At 32.8% G+C, this 14,631-nt stretch overlaps 1 protein-coding gene across 1 annotated transcript; it reads right to left on the bottom strand.

Annotated features, from left to right (window-relative positions):
• Positions 1 to 521: 521 nt before the first annotated feature.
• On the bottom strand, positions 522 to 11,462 carry LOC134276466 (uncharacterized). The gene is made up of 3 exons (XM_062758722.1): positions 10,739 to 11,462; positions 1,714 to 1,842; positions 522 to 1,264 (listed from the first exon to the last, which is right to left on the bottom strand). The coding sequence occupies exons 1-3, from the start codon at positions 11,460 to 11,462 to the stop codon at positions 864 to 866; spliced, it is 1,254 nt and encodes a 417-aa protein (XP_062614706.1). The 3' UTR covers positions 522 to 863.
• Between the last annotated feature and the right edge of the window lie 3,169 nt (positions 11,463 to 14,631).

Below are 14,631 nucleotides of genomic sequence, written 5' to 3'. Positions count from 1 at the left end.
TGTCATAGTAAGTTTCAACTCGTCATAACATTAAATATATTCATAGGACGAAACGTATGTGTATTAGCTAATCATAAGTAAAAAATCATCCGGGTATGCTTCCCTATATAGTCATTATTAGCATCCGGATTTGCTTTATACTTCCGCCTTTAAAGTCCACCTCTCCACCTCAAATCAGTTTGCACCTCAAATTAGCATAAAAACAATCACTCTATACTACTCCAATCTTTTCAAGGTAGTTGGAAAGGGGTACATTGTGAGTGTCATGATGAACGCCATGGCAAAACCTACTGGTACTCATAATACATGTATATACGGAAGAATTTTTCAACATGATATAATTTTTTTTAAGCAAGATGTCTAAATATTTTCTTGCAAATTCTTTCTCATTATGTGCGAGGATGATAACTCGTATACCATCAAGATCCTTCGTCAACCTCGTACAATGGGATGCATACATATAGTTAAGATTGATAACAAAACGAAACGTTCGGAGAACATCCAAATTTATTACAAGTTCTTGCTATCGCAGTTGAATGTGCACTTAAATTCACAAAGTTGATAAAATCAGAAGACCCATGATTATACAAATATAAAAAGTCAAAATACAAGACAAGACAAATAAATCATAATGAACTAATTTTTATAGGAAGCAACATTAAATAGTTCATTTATTTTGGATCCTCTTTCAAACACTTGAACATTATAAAACTCGATTGAAACCAACTGTATGTCTTGGAATATTTTCGGGGAATCTATATATTACGAAAAAATCGACTTGTTATAAATTTGTGAACATATGAAAACTATACCATTAGACACATTGTCCTCATCTTTTCCATATACTGTAATCATTTTTTTTTTTACAAAAGGAATCCAGAGAAGGTTGTCACAGGTACAGAGTCGGAATAGTATCCATTGCCTGTATAACGTTTGACCCACACTTTGTCTCCCTGATTAAGCTTTAACACAACCAGGTTAACCCCTGCCTCGTAATAATCATTACCACCACTGTCGTATGCCATTGTCTTGACCTTGGATTCTCCATTCAATACAATGTCCACCCGAATGTCGTTTGTACCATAACTCTGTACACTGACGAAGAAGACGTAGTGCCCGTCCACGGGGGCCGTGAACATCCCTGTAGTGGGGTTGTAACCTCCACCTGTATTAAATATTATCTTGGGGAAAACCAGTGTACTTCCGCTCCATGAAGAGTCGGAGGACGTTATACCCGCGGTGAAGGCAACTTTTGTAGACACATCTAAAACACAATAGCAATGTTTCACTTTACTTTCAATTGATTCGAGTATTTATTTAATTTAATTTAGTATCAAATTACTACTAAATTAAACTACAAATACTTTATTAATTTTGAATTAAATTATTAGTATGGTATTCAAGAGTGAATTCAAAAATTAAAAAGTTAGGGATAACAAACAAAAAAACTAATTTGAAATTCCACAAACATCAATTGTATTTGAATAATAGTATATAGTAAACTGTCGAAAGGTGTAGGGTTATCAATAAAAAAAAATTTTAATTCCAAGATGAAATCAATTTTGCTATTTAGTGACTACACTTTTAAATGATTTTTTCAGGATAGGGAAGTGAGAATTTATAGATCAAGCCGTAAATGATGTGGACGCCCTACTCATACAAAAAATACAATGTTTTAAAAAAAACTAACACTATCTGTTTTTAAATACATACCACACCGCTTGTTGGTAAAATTCAATCGGAACACCTCAAGAGATGACACAGAAGACGAGAGTTTTAATTGTTCAAACTGAGTCTGTTTGAGTTCCGATTGAAGGCCTTCTATTGTGTTGTTCATATGATCTGTAAAGACAGAGTAACGAAGATGCGTAAGGTAAAATTATTTCCCTCTGTTTTCATATATTAAATCTAATGTAATACAGTTAACTTAAATGATATCGTTGTGTAAATAGTTCCCTATATACCGGTGAAAACAGAGGGGAATGTTCGTTTTTTATTCATCTGTCCGTCCATCCGTCAGTGTAGCTGTCTGTCTGTCCGTCCGTCAGTCTATCTGTCAGTCTGTCTCATTTGGCTGTCTGTCACACGAACGATTTGATCCACCCCAATCACAACTTGAGTAAAAACAGTTTTTTTAACACCGTGTGCCAAGAGTTTATGAGGAAAATAGCGTATCAGAAACTCTTAATGGCTAGCGAAGATGAGGTTATTCGCAATTTTTTTTTTAACTCTTTCATATATTGAGCTGAATTTTGTAATTGACTCTACCATCATGAGTTTAAGATCAAGTTTGCATTTTGTTCCGCTTCAATATATATGAAGGAATCAAGGCATTTTCAATTTTTAAAGGGAACCAGCTGGTTACCCTTGCCGGTGTCGCATAATATTTGGTCCGCCTCGTTTAAAGACCCAATTTTTTTTACCGTACGGTTACCTGAGGAGGGGGAGTGGTCCAAGTAACAGTGATGTTATTTACCTGGAGACCCCCAATACCCAAAATGTCAAAAATCTATATACACGTAGCATTACACAGGAAGTCTGTGTCTGGTGATCAGGGTCAACATTCCGTGTTTCGTGTCTAAATTTGAGTGAAACTCTTTGAAATAACTGAAATATTTCAATATAAAATTTATTTATACTTTCAGAGGAAAAAAATTATAAAGAAACATCGTTTTTATAATAAAAAAAATGTAAAATTAACGAAAAGAACACAGAGTAAAACTACAAAGTAAACATACCTTTTTCAATTAAACTTGTGTAAATATCAAAATTTAAAAAAAATAATGAAATATTCCATTCATAAGCCTACCCGTCGTGTGAACATATACAATGAACCGCGATAGGAATATTGCTTACGTTCTGACCTACAATGGTGTCGAAAATATTCACCATTTCCGGGTATTCGTTTGTTTAAATTTTTTCATTGTTTGCAAGATTTCATTCATACGTACTGTTAAGAATTCATCTTTGGCTTTATATATTCACTTTTTAATTTCGAATATTGTGTATTGACAGACGTTAGGAAATTCGAACTAAAAGTTACAATTTCGAAACTCATGTTTCTGACATTTCAGAACTTTACAACGGAACATGATGTAGATTGTATTCATATATACATAGATATAACATGGTATAAAGGAATTTTTTATCCATGCCGTTTGTGCTAAATATCTTTTCTTATTTATCATATTCCAATTTTACGAAAGCCCAGAAGGCTCATTCGAGATTCGAGTTTCCAAATACGAGATTCGAAATTCGAGATTCAAAATTCGAAATTCGAGATTCAAAATTCGAGTTTCGAGATTCAAGATCCAAACGAACCAATCAAAAGCGGGTTCAACATTTGATTATTTCCCTTTATTATGTTTTTACTATCAAGAAATAATTCAATATAATTATATCAAATGGGTCATTTGATTAAATTACAATGCAAGAAAAAGTGTTATATATATTAGAGGGAAATTTAAATAATTAATGGATTTTTGATCCGCAATGAATATTTCAATTTATATTATAGATTCTTAAATATTAAATAGATTACATATATCAGGAGTATATAATTATATTTTTGTATAGATGACAACTTACCGGCCGCCAGGAGATGGTCGGTTATATGATATGAAAGTTCGAAGTCGGTGTGCGTTTCTGCGGAGTGAAAACAATTTAAATAAAAATATTTAACATTAATATAATAGTCGTATATTAAAAAGACGGTCTTAAGGTTAAAGAAAAACGCACATTAAACATAAAATTAAAAATTCTTATGAAGAATGAGGTAAATAATTCATCCAATACTGACTTAGAAATTTAGATATGTTTGAAGTGCGGAGAAAATTAAGACATGTGTTGGGCGTAGTCTAAATCAAAGACCGCGTTATGTATATTACACAATTTTACTTTCTCTATTCAAACGGGATTTGTTGTACGTATTTATTTTAAAATGACGTGTACATATGTACACATATAAACATTTTGAAAAATATGGTTAAATGTAAATTCATTAAAAGACTTAGCAGGCTACAAAATATTACAAGATTTGGCCCTTAGCAGACGAGGATAATGCACGTTTTACAATGTGCCAAGAATTTTCCCGCTAAAACTCAAAGAGAAGAAATGAAGTGGCGGATCTAGAGGGAGTTTAGTTTTTTCCTCTAAGAGAGAGCAAGGATACCAACATATTTGCTGCATTTTTATTAAATTAAACTACACTGCATATCTAGTTGTAGATTACATTTAATTCTAGTTTTAAACTTTTAATGTAAATGCCATACAGGCCCACGGTTCAAAAGTTGTTGACGCAGAGTACCAGGGGTTAATACTGAACATGCATTATATAATTAAGAAAATCATGCAATGTAGAGCACAAGCTTTTAATATCACGAGGATATATATTAAAAGATAAATATAAGATATTTTAAAAACAGACCACCATAGTCTTTAGTTGCTTCATAAAAGGAACATTAATTGGTTTGCGGCCGATTTTTGACGCCTACGTCAATACATGTTTCTTGTCTTAATTTTTAGAAAAAAACAGGTACGTGTGGACAAGACCCCCCCCCCCCCCCCTTGATATTGAACCCCGGGGCTTATTTCTCTGTTATGTGTAGCCTTACAATACGAAAAAAAATCGCTGGCGTAAAACCCCCAGAATAATCGCTCAACCAAAAAAAACAAAACAAAAAAACACTATTTATTACCCCACTTTACAAGAAAGAAAGCTGTTTACGGAAAAAATGGGGGATTATTACGTGATGCAGAGTCAGTCCGATAGCATGGACTAAGACAGAAATCAGTGGCAGATTTAAGGGGGGGGCACCCGGCGCGCGCCCCCTTAAAATTGTCCATGTTAGCATAAAACATAGTTTGTCGAGAAAATGTTTTAAATGTCTACTCGGTAGACCTCATTTTTACCCTACAAAACCTCTAGAATCCAAGAGCTTCCGGGGCCTTCGCCCCCTGGGCCCCCACCAGGGCTTTGCCCTGGACCCACTGGGGGCCTCAAGGCGGCCTTCAGACCCCCTGCCTGAATCTGGCGCCCCCCTAACTTCAATTCCTGGATCCGCCCCTGGAAATACATTGTATATGTAGAGACAGTGTGAATCGACATATAAAGTTAAAACAAAATAAATGCATTTAACACCAGTGGGGGTACAACGTAAACAGACTGGAGTGGCATATCCTTCTCTTATAATGTATAGTGGGTATTTGGGGGGGGATGTTGAGCGATTATTCTGGGGATTTTACATTTTTTGTTATTGTATACATGATGAATAAGTTTAATAAATAAAACTTGTGAAAAAAATGTCCAATAAGCCCTAGGGTTGAGTATCGAGGGGGGAGGGGGGGTGGTACCTTTCACAGGTACCCGGGGTTTTCCTAACACAGGAAATGCATAAAAATTAAGTTTAGTAGACAATTCAAAAATATATATACTCCTGATATATGAAATCTATTTAATATTTAAGAATCTATAATATAAATAAAAATATTTTTTGCTGATCAAAATTCCATTAATTATTTAAATTTCCCTCTAATATATATAACGCTTTTTCTTGCATTGTAATTTAATCAAATGACCCATTTGATATAATTATATTGAACTATTTCTTGATAGTAAAAACATAATAAAGGGAAATAATCAAATGTTGAACCCGCTTTTGATTGGTTCGTTTGGATCTTGAATCTCGAAACTCGAATTTTGAATCTCGAATTTCGAATTTTGAATCTCGAATTTCGAATCTCGTATTTGGAAACTCGAATCTCGAATGAGCCTTCTGGGCTTTCGTACAATTTTAATCGGCAAATAGCGTTTCTGTGAACGGACCGGTCTAAATTCTACAGCAGATATCTTGGACGACATATCGCCTAAAAGTATACAATATAACCGTTGAGATTGAAAGCAAATATTCTTTGAAGTCATGTTTTAATTATCTACTCTCAATTGTTATTGAAATAAAATTTTACCAAGTTTCTTTTTTTTAACTCCCGTGTACACAAGGCGGCTACATGAAAGTGTTTGACGCGTGACCAGGCAATGTTTTTTCAAAGGACACAAACTCAGACTATCAGGTAGCACGGGTAGCTGGCCTGTCAATCAATTCAGAAGCTATTGTTTTTTTTAATGATTGACAGGCGGTAAATTATTGATCTTGAATCAGGTAGATTTTGGGGGCGTTAACATAAAATTGGTCCGGCCGGACCAAATACGATAACGTATTTGGTCCGCCTTTTATAAGAAATGGTCCGGCCCGTATAAGGAATGGTCCGCCTACGTTTTATGGTCCGGGTGGTGAAAAAACGTTTTAATTTTGACTTAAACATAGGAAATTAAAGCGATTTTGTTTAAACTATATAATGAAAGAAGGGTGTACCCTGTTGTGTTTTATGTTTTGTACAACATATCTAGGACAAGAATCTACTCCTCATTCAGTTTACTTTAAGCATTGCTGTTTATCTAATACCATGATTAAAAATAAAATAATGGCACAGTTATTGTGCAAGTGTTTGTTTTTCTCTAGAATATGCCTTGTGTAAATTAGTTCGATTAAAGGTGTGGAATCTGTCAGTGTGTATAGCTAATAAAACAATGGGGGTGTGACGTATTTATTTACCTGACAGGTACCTGCAGGTAGAGCCCGCGGCAGATGGCGCTGTAATTGAATGGTCTGAGAACTTAATGGTCATGACTTACCTTGACATATCAATAAGTTTGGATTTTTTTTATTCATAAATAATATCAAGGAACACTTCAACCCTGTGACATTTATAATAATCATAATTATATATTGTCTTTTTTTAATATTCAAAGCTAATTAAATGTGGCGTATCTGAGCTAAAAAATAAGAATACGAAATGAATGAGCGTAGATTTACATGAGATTTGATATTTAAGTTCAAAATAAAATTTCAATTCGATTATGAACTTAAATATCCCCTTGTTTCTATAGTTAAATTGACTTTTAACTGTGTCTGATATTTAAATACCGAGTCGATAAAAATCGTTCATTGTTTTTAATCTCTGATATCTATGAAACGCGATTGATTATCATTAAGATGTATAATTTTCATTATCATCTCATTATTATTTATTATATTATTTATTTCATTATGCCTTTTCCGGATTTTAGTACTAGTATTACTATAAAAGCAACATACACTTCCAGAATGCTTGTTCATGACAGTGAAACAAACTACATGTTGATGTTATATTCCAAGGGAAAAAAACAGAAGTCTCTTTGACGTTCGCTGTTATTGATTTAAAAAAAAAATTCTCCGAAATAAACATTCCACAAACATTTAAATTCCAGTGAATTATCAAGCATTTGTCCAAAATGTTAAGAAAATTAGATTACGAACCACAAATAAGAGAAACATTTCGGCTAGCGGGGTTAAAAAGTACTTAAAAAGTTTTTAATTATTTCAAATATAGAAAAAACTAATAAATTTGGTTTACAGTCAACTCGTATAGCCTGTTTCCCTGGTCTACCCATAATGCTCCGCAAAAGTACTCCTTTTGCGGAGCATTATGGGTAGGCCAGGGAAACAGGCTATCAACTCGTACACAAACCGTCTCGTACACAAACCGACTCGTACACCAAAAGTCAACTCGTACACAAATCAAAAGTCAACTCGTACACAAATCAAAAGTCAACTCGTACACAAACTAATGTCATTTGTACATAGTTCTCTATGTGATTTATTGTATAGTTTTCCTCTGTGTTAAAAAACTGAGGAGTCAACTCGTACACAAAGTTTTTTTTGGTACATTTTAATCTTTTTATGCCGCTGATTTTACCTATACCGTATGCGCAGATTGTTTTTTTCTTATTATAAGGTTTTTTGTTGCGTAAATCTTGGGCGTCAACTCCTACACATTTTTCGTTATTTAAATATATATTTATTTGATACATAAATGAGAAGTGCCGATTTTTTTTATTCTGTAAATTTCATTGCAAATTAAAATATCTTATTAAACATGTTAAACAACATAATCAGATCGATTCAATATAATTGAATTTGATTTAAACATCACCACAAGATAATATGTGAATTTTATATGTGAATTTTACATTTTAGAATTAGTCTTCGGCTTGTATGCAAGTAATGTGTGGATATGTATATAACTTGAAATAATTTAGGTAAGAAATTTAGAAATTTTATGGCACCATAACGTTTACCGTTATTCAATGTAGATAGTAAATACGATCGAAATACATCGTAAGATTTTTATGCCAATATGGTATATCATTGCATACAATTTAAAAAAAAAACTTATCAAATTTTAAAAAAAAGTTTTGTTTTTTTTTTTACTATAGACAGTTTTACGGCAGGATAAACACTTCTCTCACACCATGGGGAAGATAAAGAAATGAAGAAATTGGGACCAAATTAGGAGCATTTTGTTATTAGCGTTTGTCACAAATCAAAGAAACCGCCGCGCTTGTGTTAGTTTAACAATAATTGTTTATACCCAATTTAACACTTCTCCTTGTCCTTATTTCATTTTTCTAGATTATACATTATTTATGTAAAGATAATTCCTAACTATTGTAAATAAAACGTTGTGTACGAGTTGACTTCTGATTTGTGTACGAGCTGACTTCTGATTTTTGTACAAGTTGACTTTTTGTGTACGACTCGGTTTGTGTTCGAGACGGTTTGTGTACGAGTTGACTGGACACCATAAATTTCAATATTTTTCGAGTTACTTAAGTAGATATCTTTAAAAAAACAAACAACAGCAATAACAAAGAAAAACAAACAAACAAAAAAAATTGCATTTCTTTATACGAGGGGTGATCAAAAAGTTCGCGAACTATCTATATATCTACAAAACCACAATTCAGATTAGAAAAAAAATTGGCACACACATAGCCATACAAATTCTTTTTAAAGTTCTATAAATAGCATATGCTGAATAAAGTTTTGCTCCTTGTTTGTGACCAATCTCTCACCAGAGGGCGTTTTACGCTCATCGCTCCAACATGTAAGCCTCTGGTGAGAGATTGTGTTTGTGACGTTACAATGTGGAAATGACGTCAATACGTAGGTCACTCGTGACGAAAAATGGTTGTCTCAGTCGTCCTCGTTGAACGAACGAGTGTAAGATTAATCGGTATATCTTAGAAATCCCTTTGAAGTAGCGTATAATACTTTGTACACAGTTTATTAAGACAAATGACTTCCTATAAATTTGATAAATGATTGGATTGATCGTTTTAGTAAAGGAAGGCAGATAATTGAAAATGACACTTGTTATGTTGCCTAGTGAAAGCAAGTTTAAAAAGAAATGTGTTTTTAATTAAGCAATTTGCTATCAAAGACGTTTAATTTACACATTGAAAAATAGTTGAATATTTTAACAATAATATAATTATTAAATACCTGAGAAATAGTTTACTTTAGATTTTAAACATATTAATTATGATAAAAAGGAGGTACCCATTCTCTATCCACCTTGAATAAACGTCTCTCCAGAGACAGAATATTTGGGTTTTGATGATCTCCATGCTTATTTTTGGAAAGGTTATTCTTATCCACCCATTCTGTTGTCGAAATTTGACCATTTCTGACAAATGAACTGTTCTAAGTTATAAAAATTAACTTACATGGAAAGAAATATAAAACTCAGAAAAATCTTTCAGCTTTTGTGACAGAATGCTACGGAGTGGGTCACGTGACCGCCTATATCACGTGATTCGCGCATGCGCAGAACGGTGGCAGATGTGCATTAAAACCGGAGGGGACTAATTTAAAATATAATCCAGGGTTTCAGATTGGCGTCGGCCATCGGCCATTCGCCGATAAAAATTCAAAATGGCAGGAAAAAATCAAATTTACCTGCCAAAATGGCCTATAAGTTTAACATTGAACAGACATAATGGCCGATTATTTTCTGTATGTAAAGGCCAGTCGTTTAGTTTCCCCCATTCAGAGCCGATTGTTTCTTTTACTACTTTCTACATCTGTAGATTCAATCAGCCATAGGTATTTGGGTATTAGATCTTGACAAAAAATACTCTAATTTTATTTCCAAATCCTTATGCAAAGAGCATAAAAGTAGTGATGATTGTTTAAAACATCGAAGGAATCCATGCCATACACAGCCCCTGTGTGCCATATTGATACTTTTACCGCCATGATTGAATATGGGGTCGGACTAATCGCACGAAACGGACAATGTTGCAAGATTTTACTATACTAAGGAAAACATTTTTAGTCTAGGCAATCTGTAAACGTAATTATACATATAATCAGAAATACAAGTCATATTTCTGGATAGCTATTTTTAAAACTTGTAATCCCAAGAAATATAAATACATGTACATGCAATGAAAGGTGGGACTAATATCAGTAAAATATCCATTGAATGGAATTTAAAAAAAAAACAATTTCCATTCTGTTTCAATATGATTTTGTTTAAAAGAAACAAAATATTATTTTCCACTTTATTAAAAGGAAAATTAATAAACATTTCTGAATATTTTATGTAATTAATTGCTTTTTTGTAAATGTCTGACAGAAATCTGACTAAGTTTAACTTTTCTATTGGCCTATAGTTTTAGAAAGTTTAGGACAGAATGGCCTATAACTTTTCTGGTAAATATGCCACTTGTCCTATAGTTTAATTATTTCAATCTGAAACCTTGTATTCAACACTAAAACCAAATATTGTTTCTTTTATGGAAGTTATTCAATTAGTTCGTGAACTTTTTGATCACCCCTCGTATTGTACTCACCAGATAAGGAATCTGTCATGGTCTGTTGACTTTTCTGTAGATCAGTTAGAGTCAAACTCAGTTTATCGTTGGCTGATCTCAGTTCTGTGTTATAAGCCTCCAAAGAATCATTAAGTCTACCTGATATCAACTCGTATCTGTTGTCAATGAGTTCCGGAATATTCTTGTCGATTTCCAGACTGTGTTTTTGGAGGTCCAGAAGCGTAATGGATAAATACCGAACTTCAGTTTTAATGTCGGCTAAGATACCGGACGTGTTCTGTTCAAACAATTGTTTTTCCTTTAGCAGCTGTGTTTCGAAAACTCGGCGACTGGCGTCAACCACTGTTAAATTTTCTTTCAAAGACTCGATATTCTCATTACATTTGGTAACTTTGTTGCTTAATCGATTGTTTTCCAGCTTAAGCGATCGCACCTCTTTCTTCAACTCGCCTATTTCTCTGGTGGTTGTTTCTTTCAGCGAAGACATCTCGCTTTCTGAAGACACGAGACTTTGTTGAAGGGAGACCATGTCTTTCATCAGTGCGTGGACATTTTTCACCAGTGTCATTCGGATCAGGGTCTCTTGATTTAGTAACTGTCGAAATACGTCTACATGTTTAGTATCAAGTGAACCGAAGTCTAAGTCTGTTGAGTTCTTGATATTGCTGTCTGTTAGAACTGAGAAAGCGTGGGACCCAAATAAACTTATTACAGCGAACGAAAAAGACGACAAACGCTTCATGATTGAAACAAAATCGGGAAAATCAGACAAATTGTATGGCATTCACATTTTATACCGACTATAAAGGTGTCTTTAATTAACGTAAAACCCCAATCCAAACAATCAAGATAGCTAATAAATTATTTCCTGAGTATGTGAGTGCATCCATCAATAGTTTTAGCTCACCAGTGTCACTATTTCAATGATACTTTATTTCTTAAAAGATGATAGTTTTGGAAGACTCGATAAAGAAGAGAACGGGCAGAAACTGGCCATTTGATGAGCCAAACCTATCTGGCGAGTTTTAATCCACTTTATTGTTCCCCTACCACTATACCGCAGGTTTTACCTTTGTATGTTTGTCTGATGGTTCCTTGGTATTATAGAAGGTTTTAGCTGAACTTTGAGAAATTACTGATTGATATTAGGATAATTTGCAAGAATGAAAACCTAGATTTTGAAATATCATTTACATTATTGTAGATCACTTTATTTTCACAACACCCTATTTTTGCGAGATAGTCATTGATTCTTAACAAGCAAGACACAATTTTCACGAATTGTGGTCATTGCTCTATGTAATCCTAAGGTTATTCACGAGAATAAATTTTCGCGTGCACACATGTTTGCGAAAATAAAGTTCTCGCGAATCAAAAGTGATTTACAGTATATTTTTAATTAAATGATTTGTGATTTATGGAGATAACGAACGGTATACATCTACAAGCTCAAAAGTCCATTTTTTGAATTCGACTTTTTAAAAAATAATTATGCATTTATCCCCGATGTTATGGTATGTAATTATTGACTTCCAAAAATTTTATCATGTAGACATATATATGTCATCAAATTTTTGTCAGTTGGATATGGTTACTGTTACTTTTCTGCATTTTTGCAAACGTTATTTCTAGAAATGTTCAAAAATGCTATTTTCAAAATTGAGGCATGTTACCATGGTAACCATGAAACATAGCAGTCAAGTTTTTATGTTTTGTTAGATGTTGTTTAATGTCCTTCTCAAGAATATTTCACTCATATTGAAAAGCCAGCCTGATATGAGTTTATGATGATATATTCTTTTTTTAACTGCAAGTTTGAAGAAAATTGCCTCTGATATTACCGTTTATATTCTCGCCTATTTAAGTCGATCCGCCCATAAATCGGTTGTATTTAAGCTTATATATCAGGGGAACTTACCTCATATAATAACATTCTTTTTATAGCTCGCCTTTAAGTCGGACAAAGAGTTTCGGACCAGAGATTAACTCCCAAAAATCGATTTATAGGCGGGAATATACGGTACATGAGAATAAATGTTACTGCTGACTGTCCCTTGATGACACTCATAGAATGGATGTTTCAATTGGTGCGCTTTTTTTCAGAAAAACAATAAAGTTATGGTTTATGCAATAGTTACTCTTTTAAATAGTCTTCTATTTAACATTTTTATAAGAAGTCTTGATGAAATAATGGCCTTTTTGATTTCCAAAGCTGAATCATGGTTTTAATTTTGGGTTTTTGTTTACAAACATTGGATGTTACAGCCCATGAACCTCACTGTTGAGTATATCAAGTTTTAGGTGGAGAAGGATTTTTTGGAAAGATACAGTGGAATTAAATTAATGGATATCTAAAAGAATAAATGGCGTAATTAGTATTTCAGACATTCATGACCTTTGGGAAAAGATGCACCTTAAATCACGGTTATCTAACGTTGGGATCATTAAGTCTTTTCCTACAACTAAAACAGCGTATGTACTTAATTTATAGAATCATTTGCATTGCTGATAATCGATAGTATGCTGAAAGTGAAGTCATTTACTTAAATAGACCAGAACTATTGCGTTTTCATCTTCTAGATAGTCTGGCAAGAAGTTCTCACCTCTGTATATTTAAAGACAAGAGATTTTAAGCACCGCCTTCAAAAATACTTGGTCTGGATACCCTGTCAATCAAGTGCATGAAGGTCCATCGGTCCATCATTGGATGCTGGAATTCGATTGACACTTACTTACTGGTCTCTGTGTATACCCTGAACACCTTGTTTGGGACTCGTGGTGACCTTCTACTTAACATTTGATCCTTTGATGTTTACTGAACATAGTATACAGGAACTGTATAACTATGAATTTTTTTGATTATATATGAATTAAATATACCTTTAGTATTTGAAAGGATTATAATATAATATGCATTAAAAAAAATAACCTTTGGTACATATTTTTTTTTTCAAATGAAATTTCGATTTTTAATTTTTATATGCTAAATGGTAAACCTAAAGTGAAGATGTTATTAATTAAGTTCAGAGAAGCGCTGTGTGAAGTACTAGTAATTAATTTTAAAAATAATGTTTCTAATCATGGGTCACTTAATATGATTTCCTTTTTAAATCAAATAAGAATTTACGAGCAATCTTTTTAAAACGTATCATGGTGACAAAGCTTTATTAAGGTATCCGACCCATATTAGGACCAAATTTTCTAACCTTAAATATCAATTGTTTGTAAAATATCCTGATATTATTTTAAAGCATTTTAGAGTAGAAAGGGATTTACCACGAGAAATTTTCAAAAATTTTATTACGTAAGCAGAAATTATTTTAAAGCATTTTAGAGTAGAATTTATTAATTTATTATCATTCAACAATTTGTACATTATAGATGTCCATTTGATGTTATGGGGTGTTGAATCATTATTTGATCAACAAAATGTAGAAATTTTTAAAGTTATTCATACCTTTTTAAAAGAATGTGGTAGATTCTCTGAAAAATCTTAATTTTTTTTGTATATATAGAAATGTATTATGGTATCAAGAGTTTACAGTCTTTGGCACTACTAACTGATTTGTTACTGAAAACTATTGTTCTTTATTTTGGCAATGTTATAAAATTTTGTATAAGGAGAAGACTATCTAAGTTGTTAGAACTTGTGTCTTATCATTTTGGCTTTAATTGTCAATAAAATGTGTTCAATTCAATTTAGTAGAAAGGGATTTACCAAGAGAAATTTTCAAAAATTTTATTACCTATGCAGAAATTAATTATTGAAGATTGCATTGAAGTCTATGGAAGGAAGTAAGTTTTTTAAGATAAAAACATAAATACTTCAAATATGAAAAAATGCTGTGGTGGAAAGATGTATTTGATCATTGGGAATAGAAAAACAACTAGAAATAATTTTTTTACCAGAC

This window comes from Saccostrea cucullata, unplaced genomic scaffold (genome assembly GCF_032062105.1).
Source record: "Saccostrea cucullata isolate Sc308-1 unplaced genomic scaffold, CSIRO_AGI_Scuc_v1 ctg23781, whole genome shotgun sequence".
Classification (NCBI taxonomy): Eukaryota; Metazoa; Mollusca; class Bivalvia; order Ostreida; family Ostreidae; genus Saccostrea; species Saccostrea cuccullata.
The sequence above is the reverse complement of the archived record's forward strand: the minus strand, read 5'-3'. Positions and strand labels throughout refer to the sequence as shown.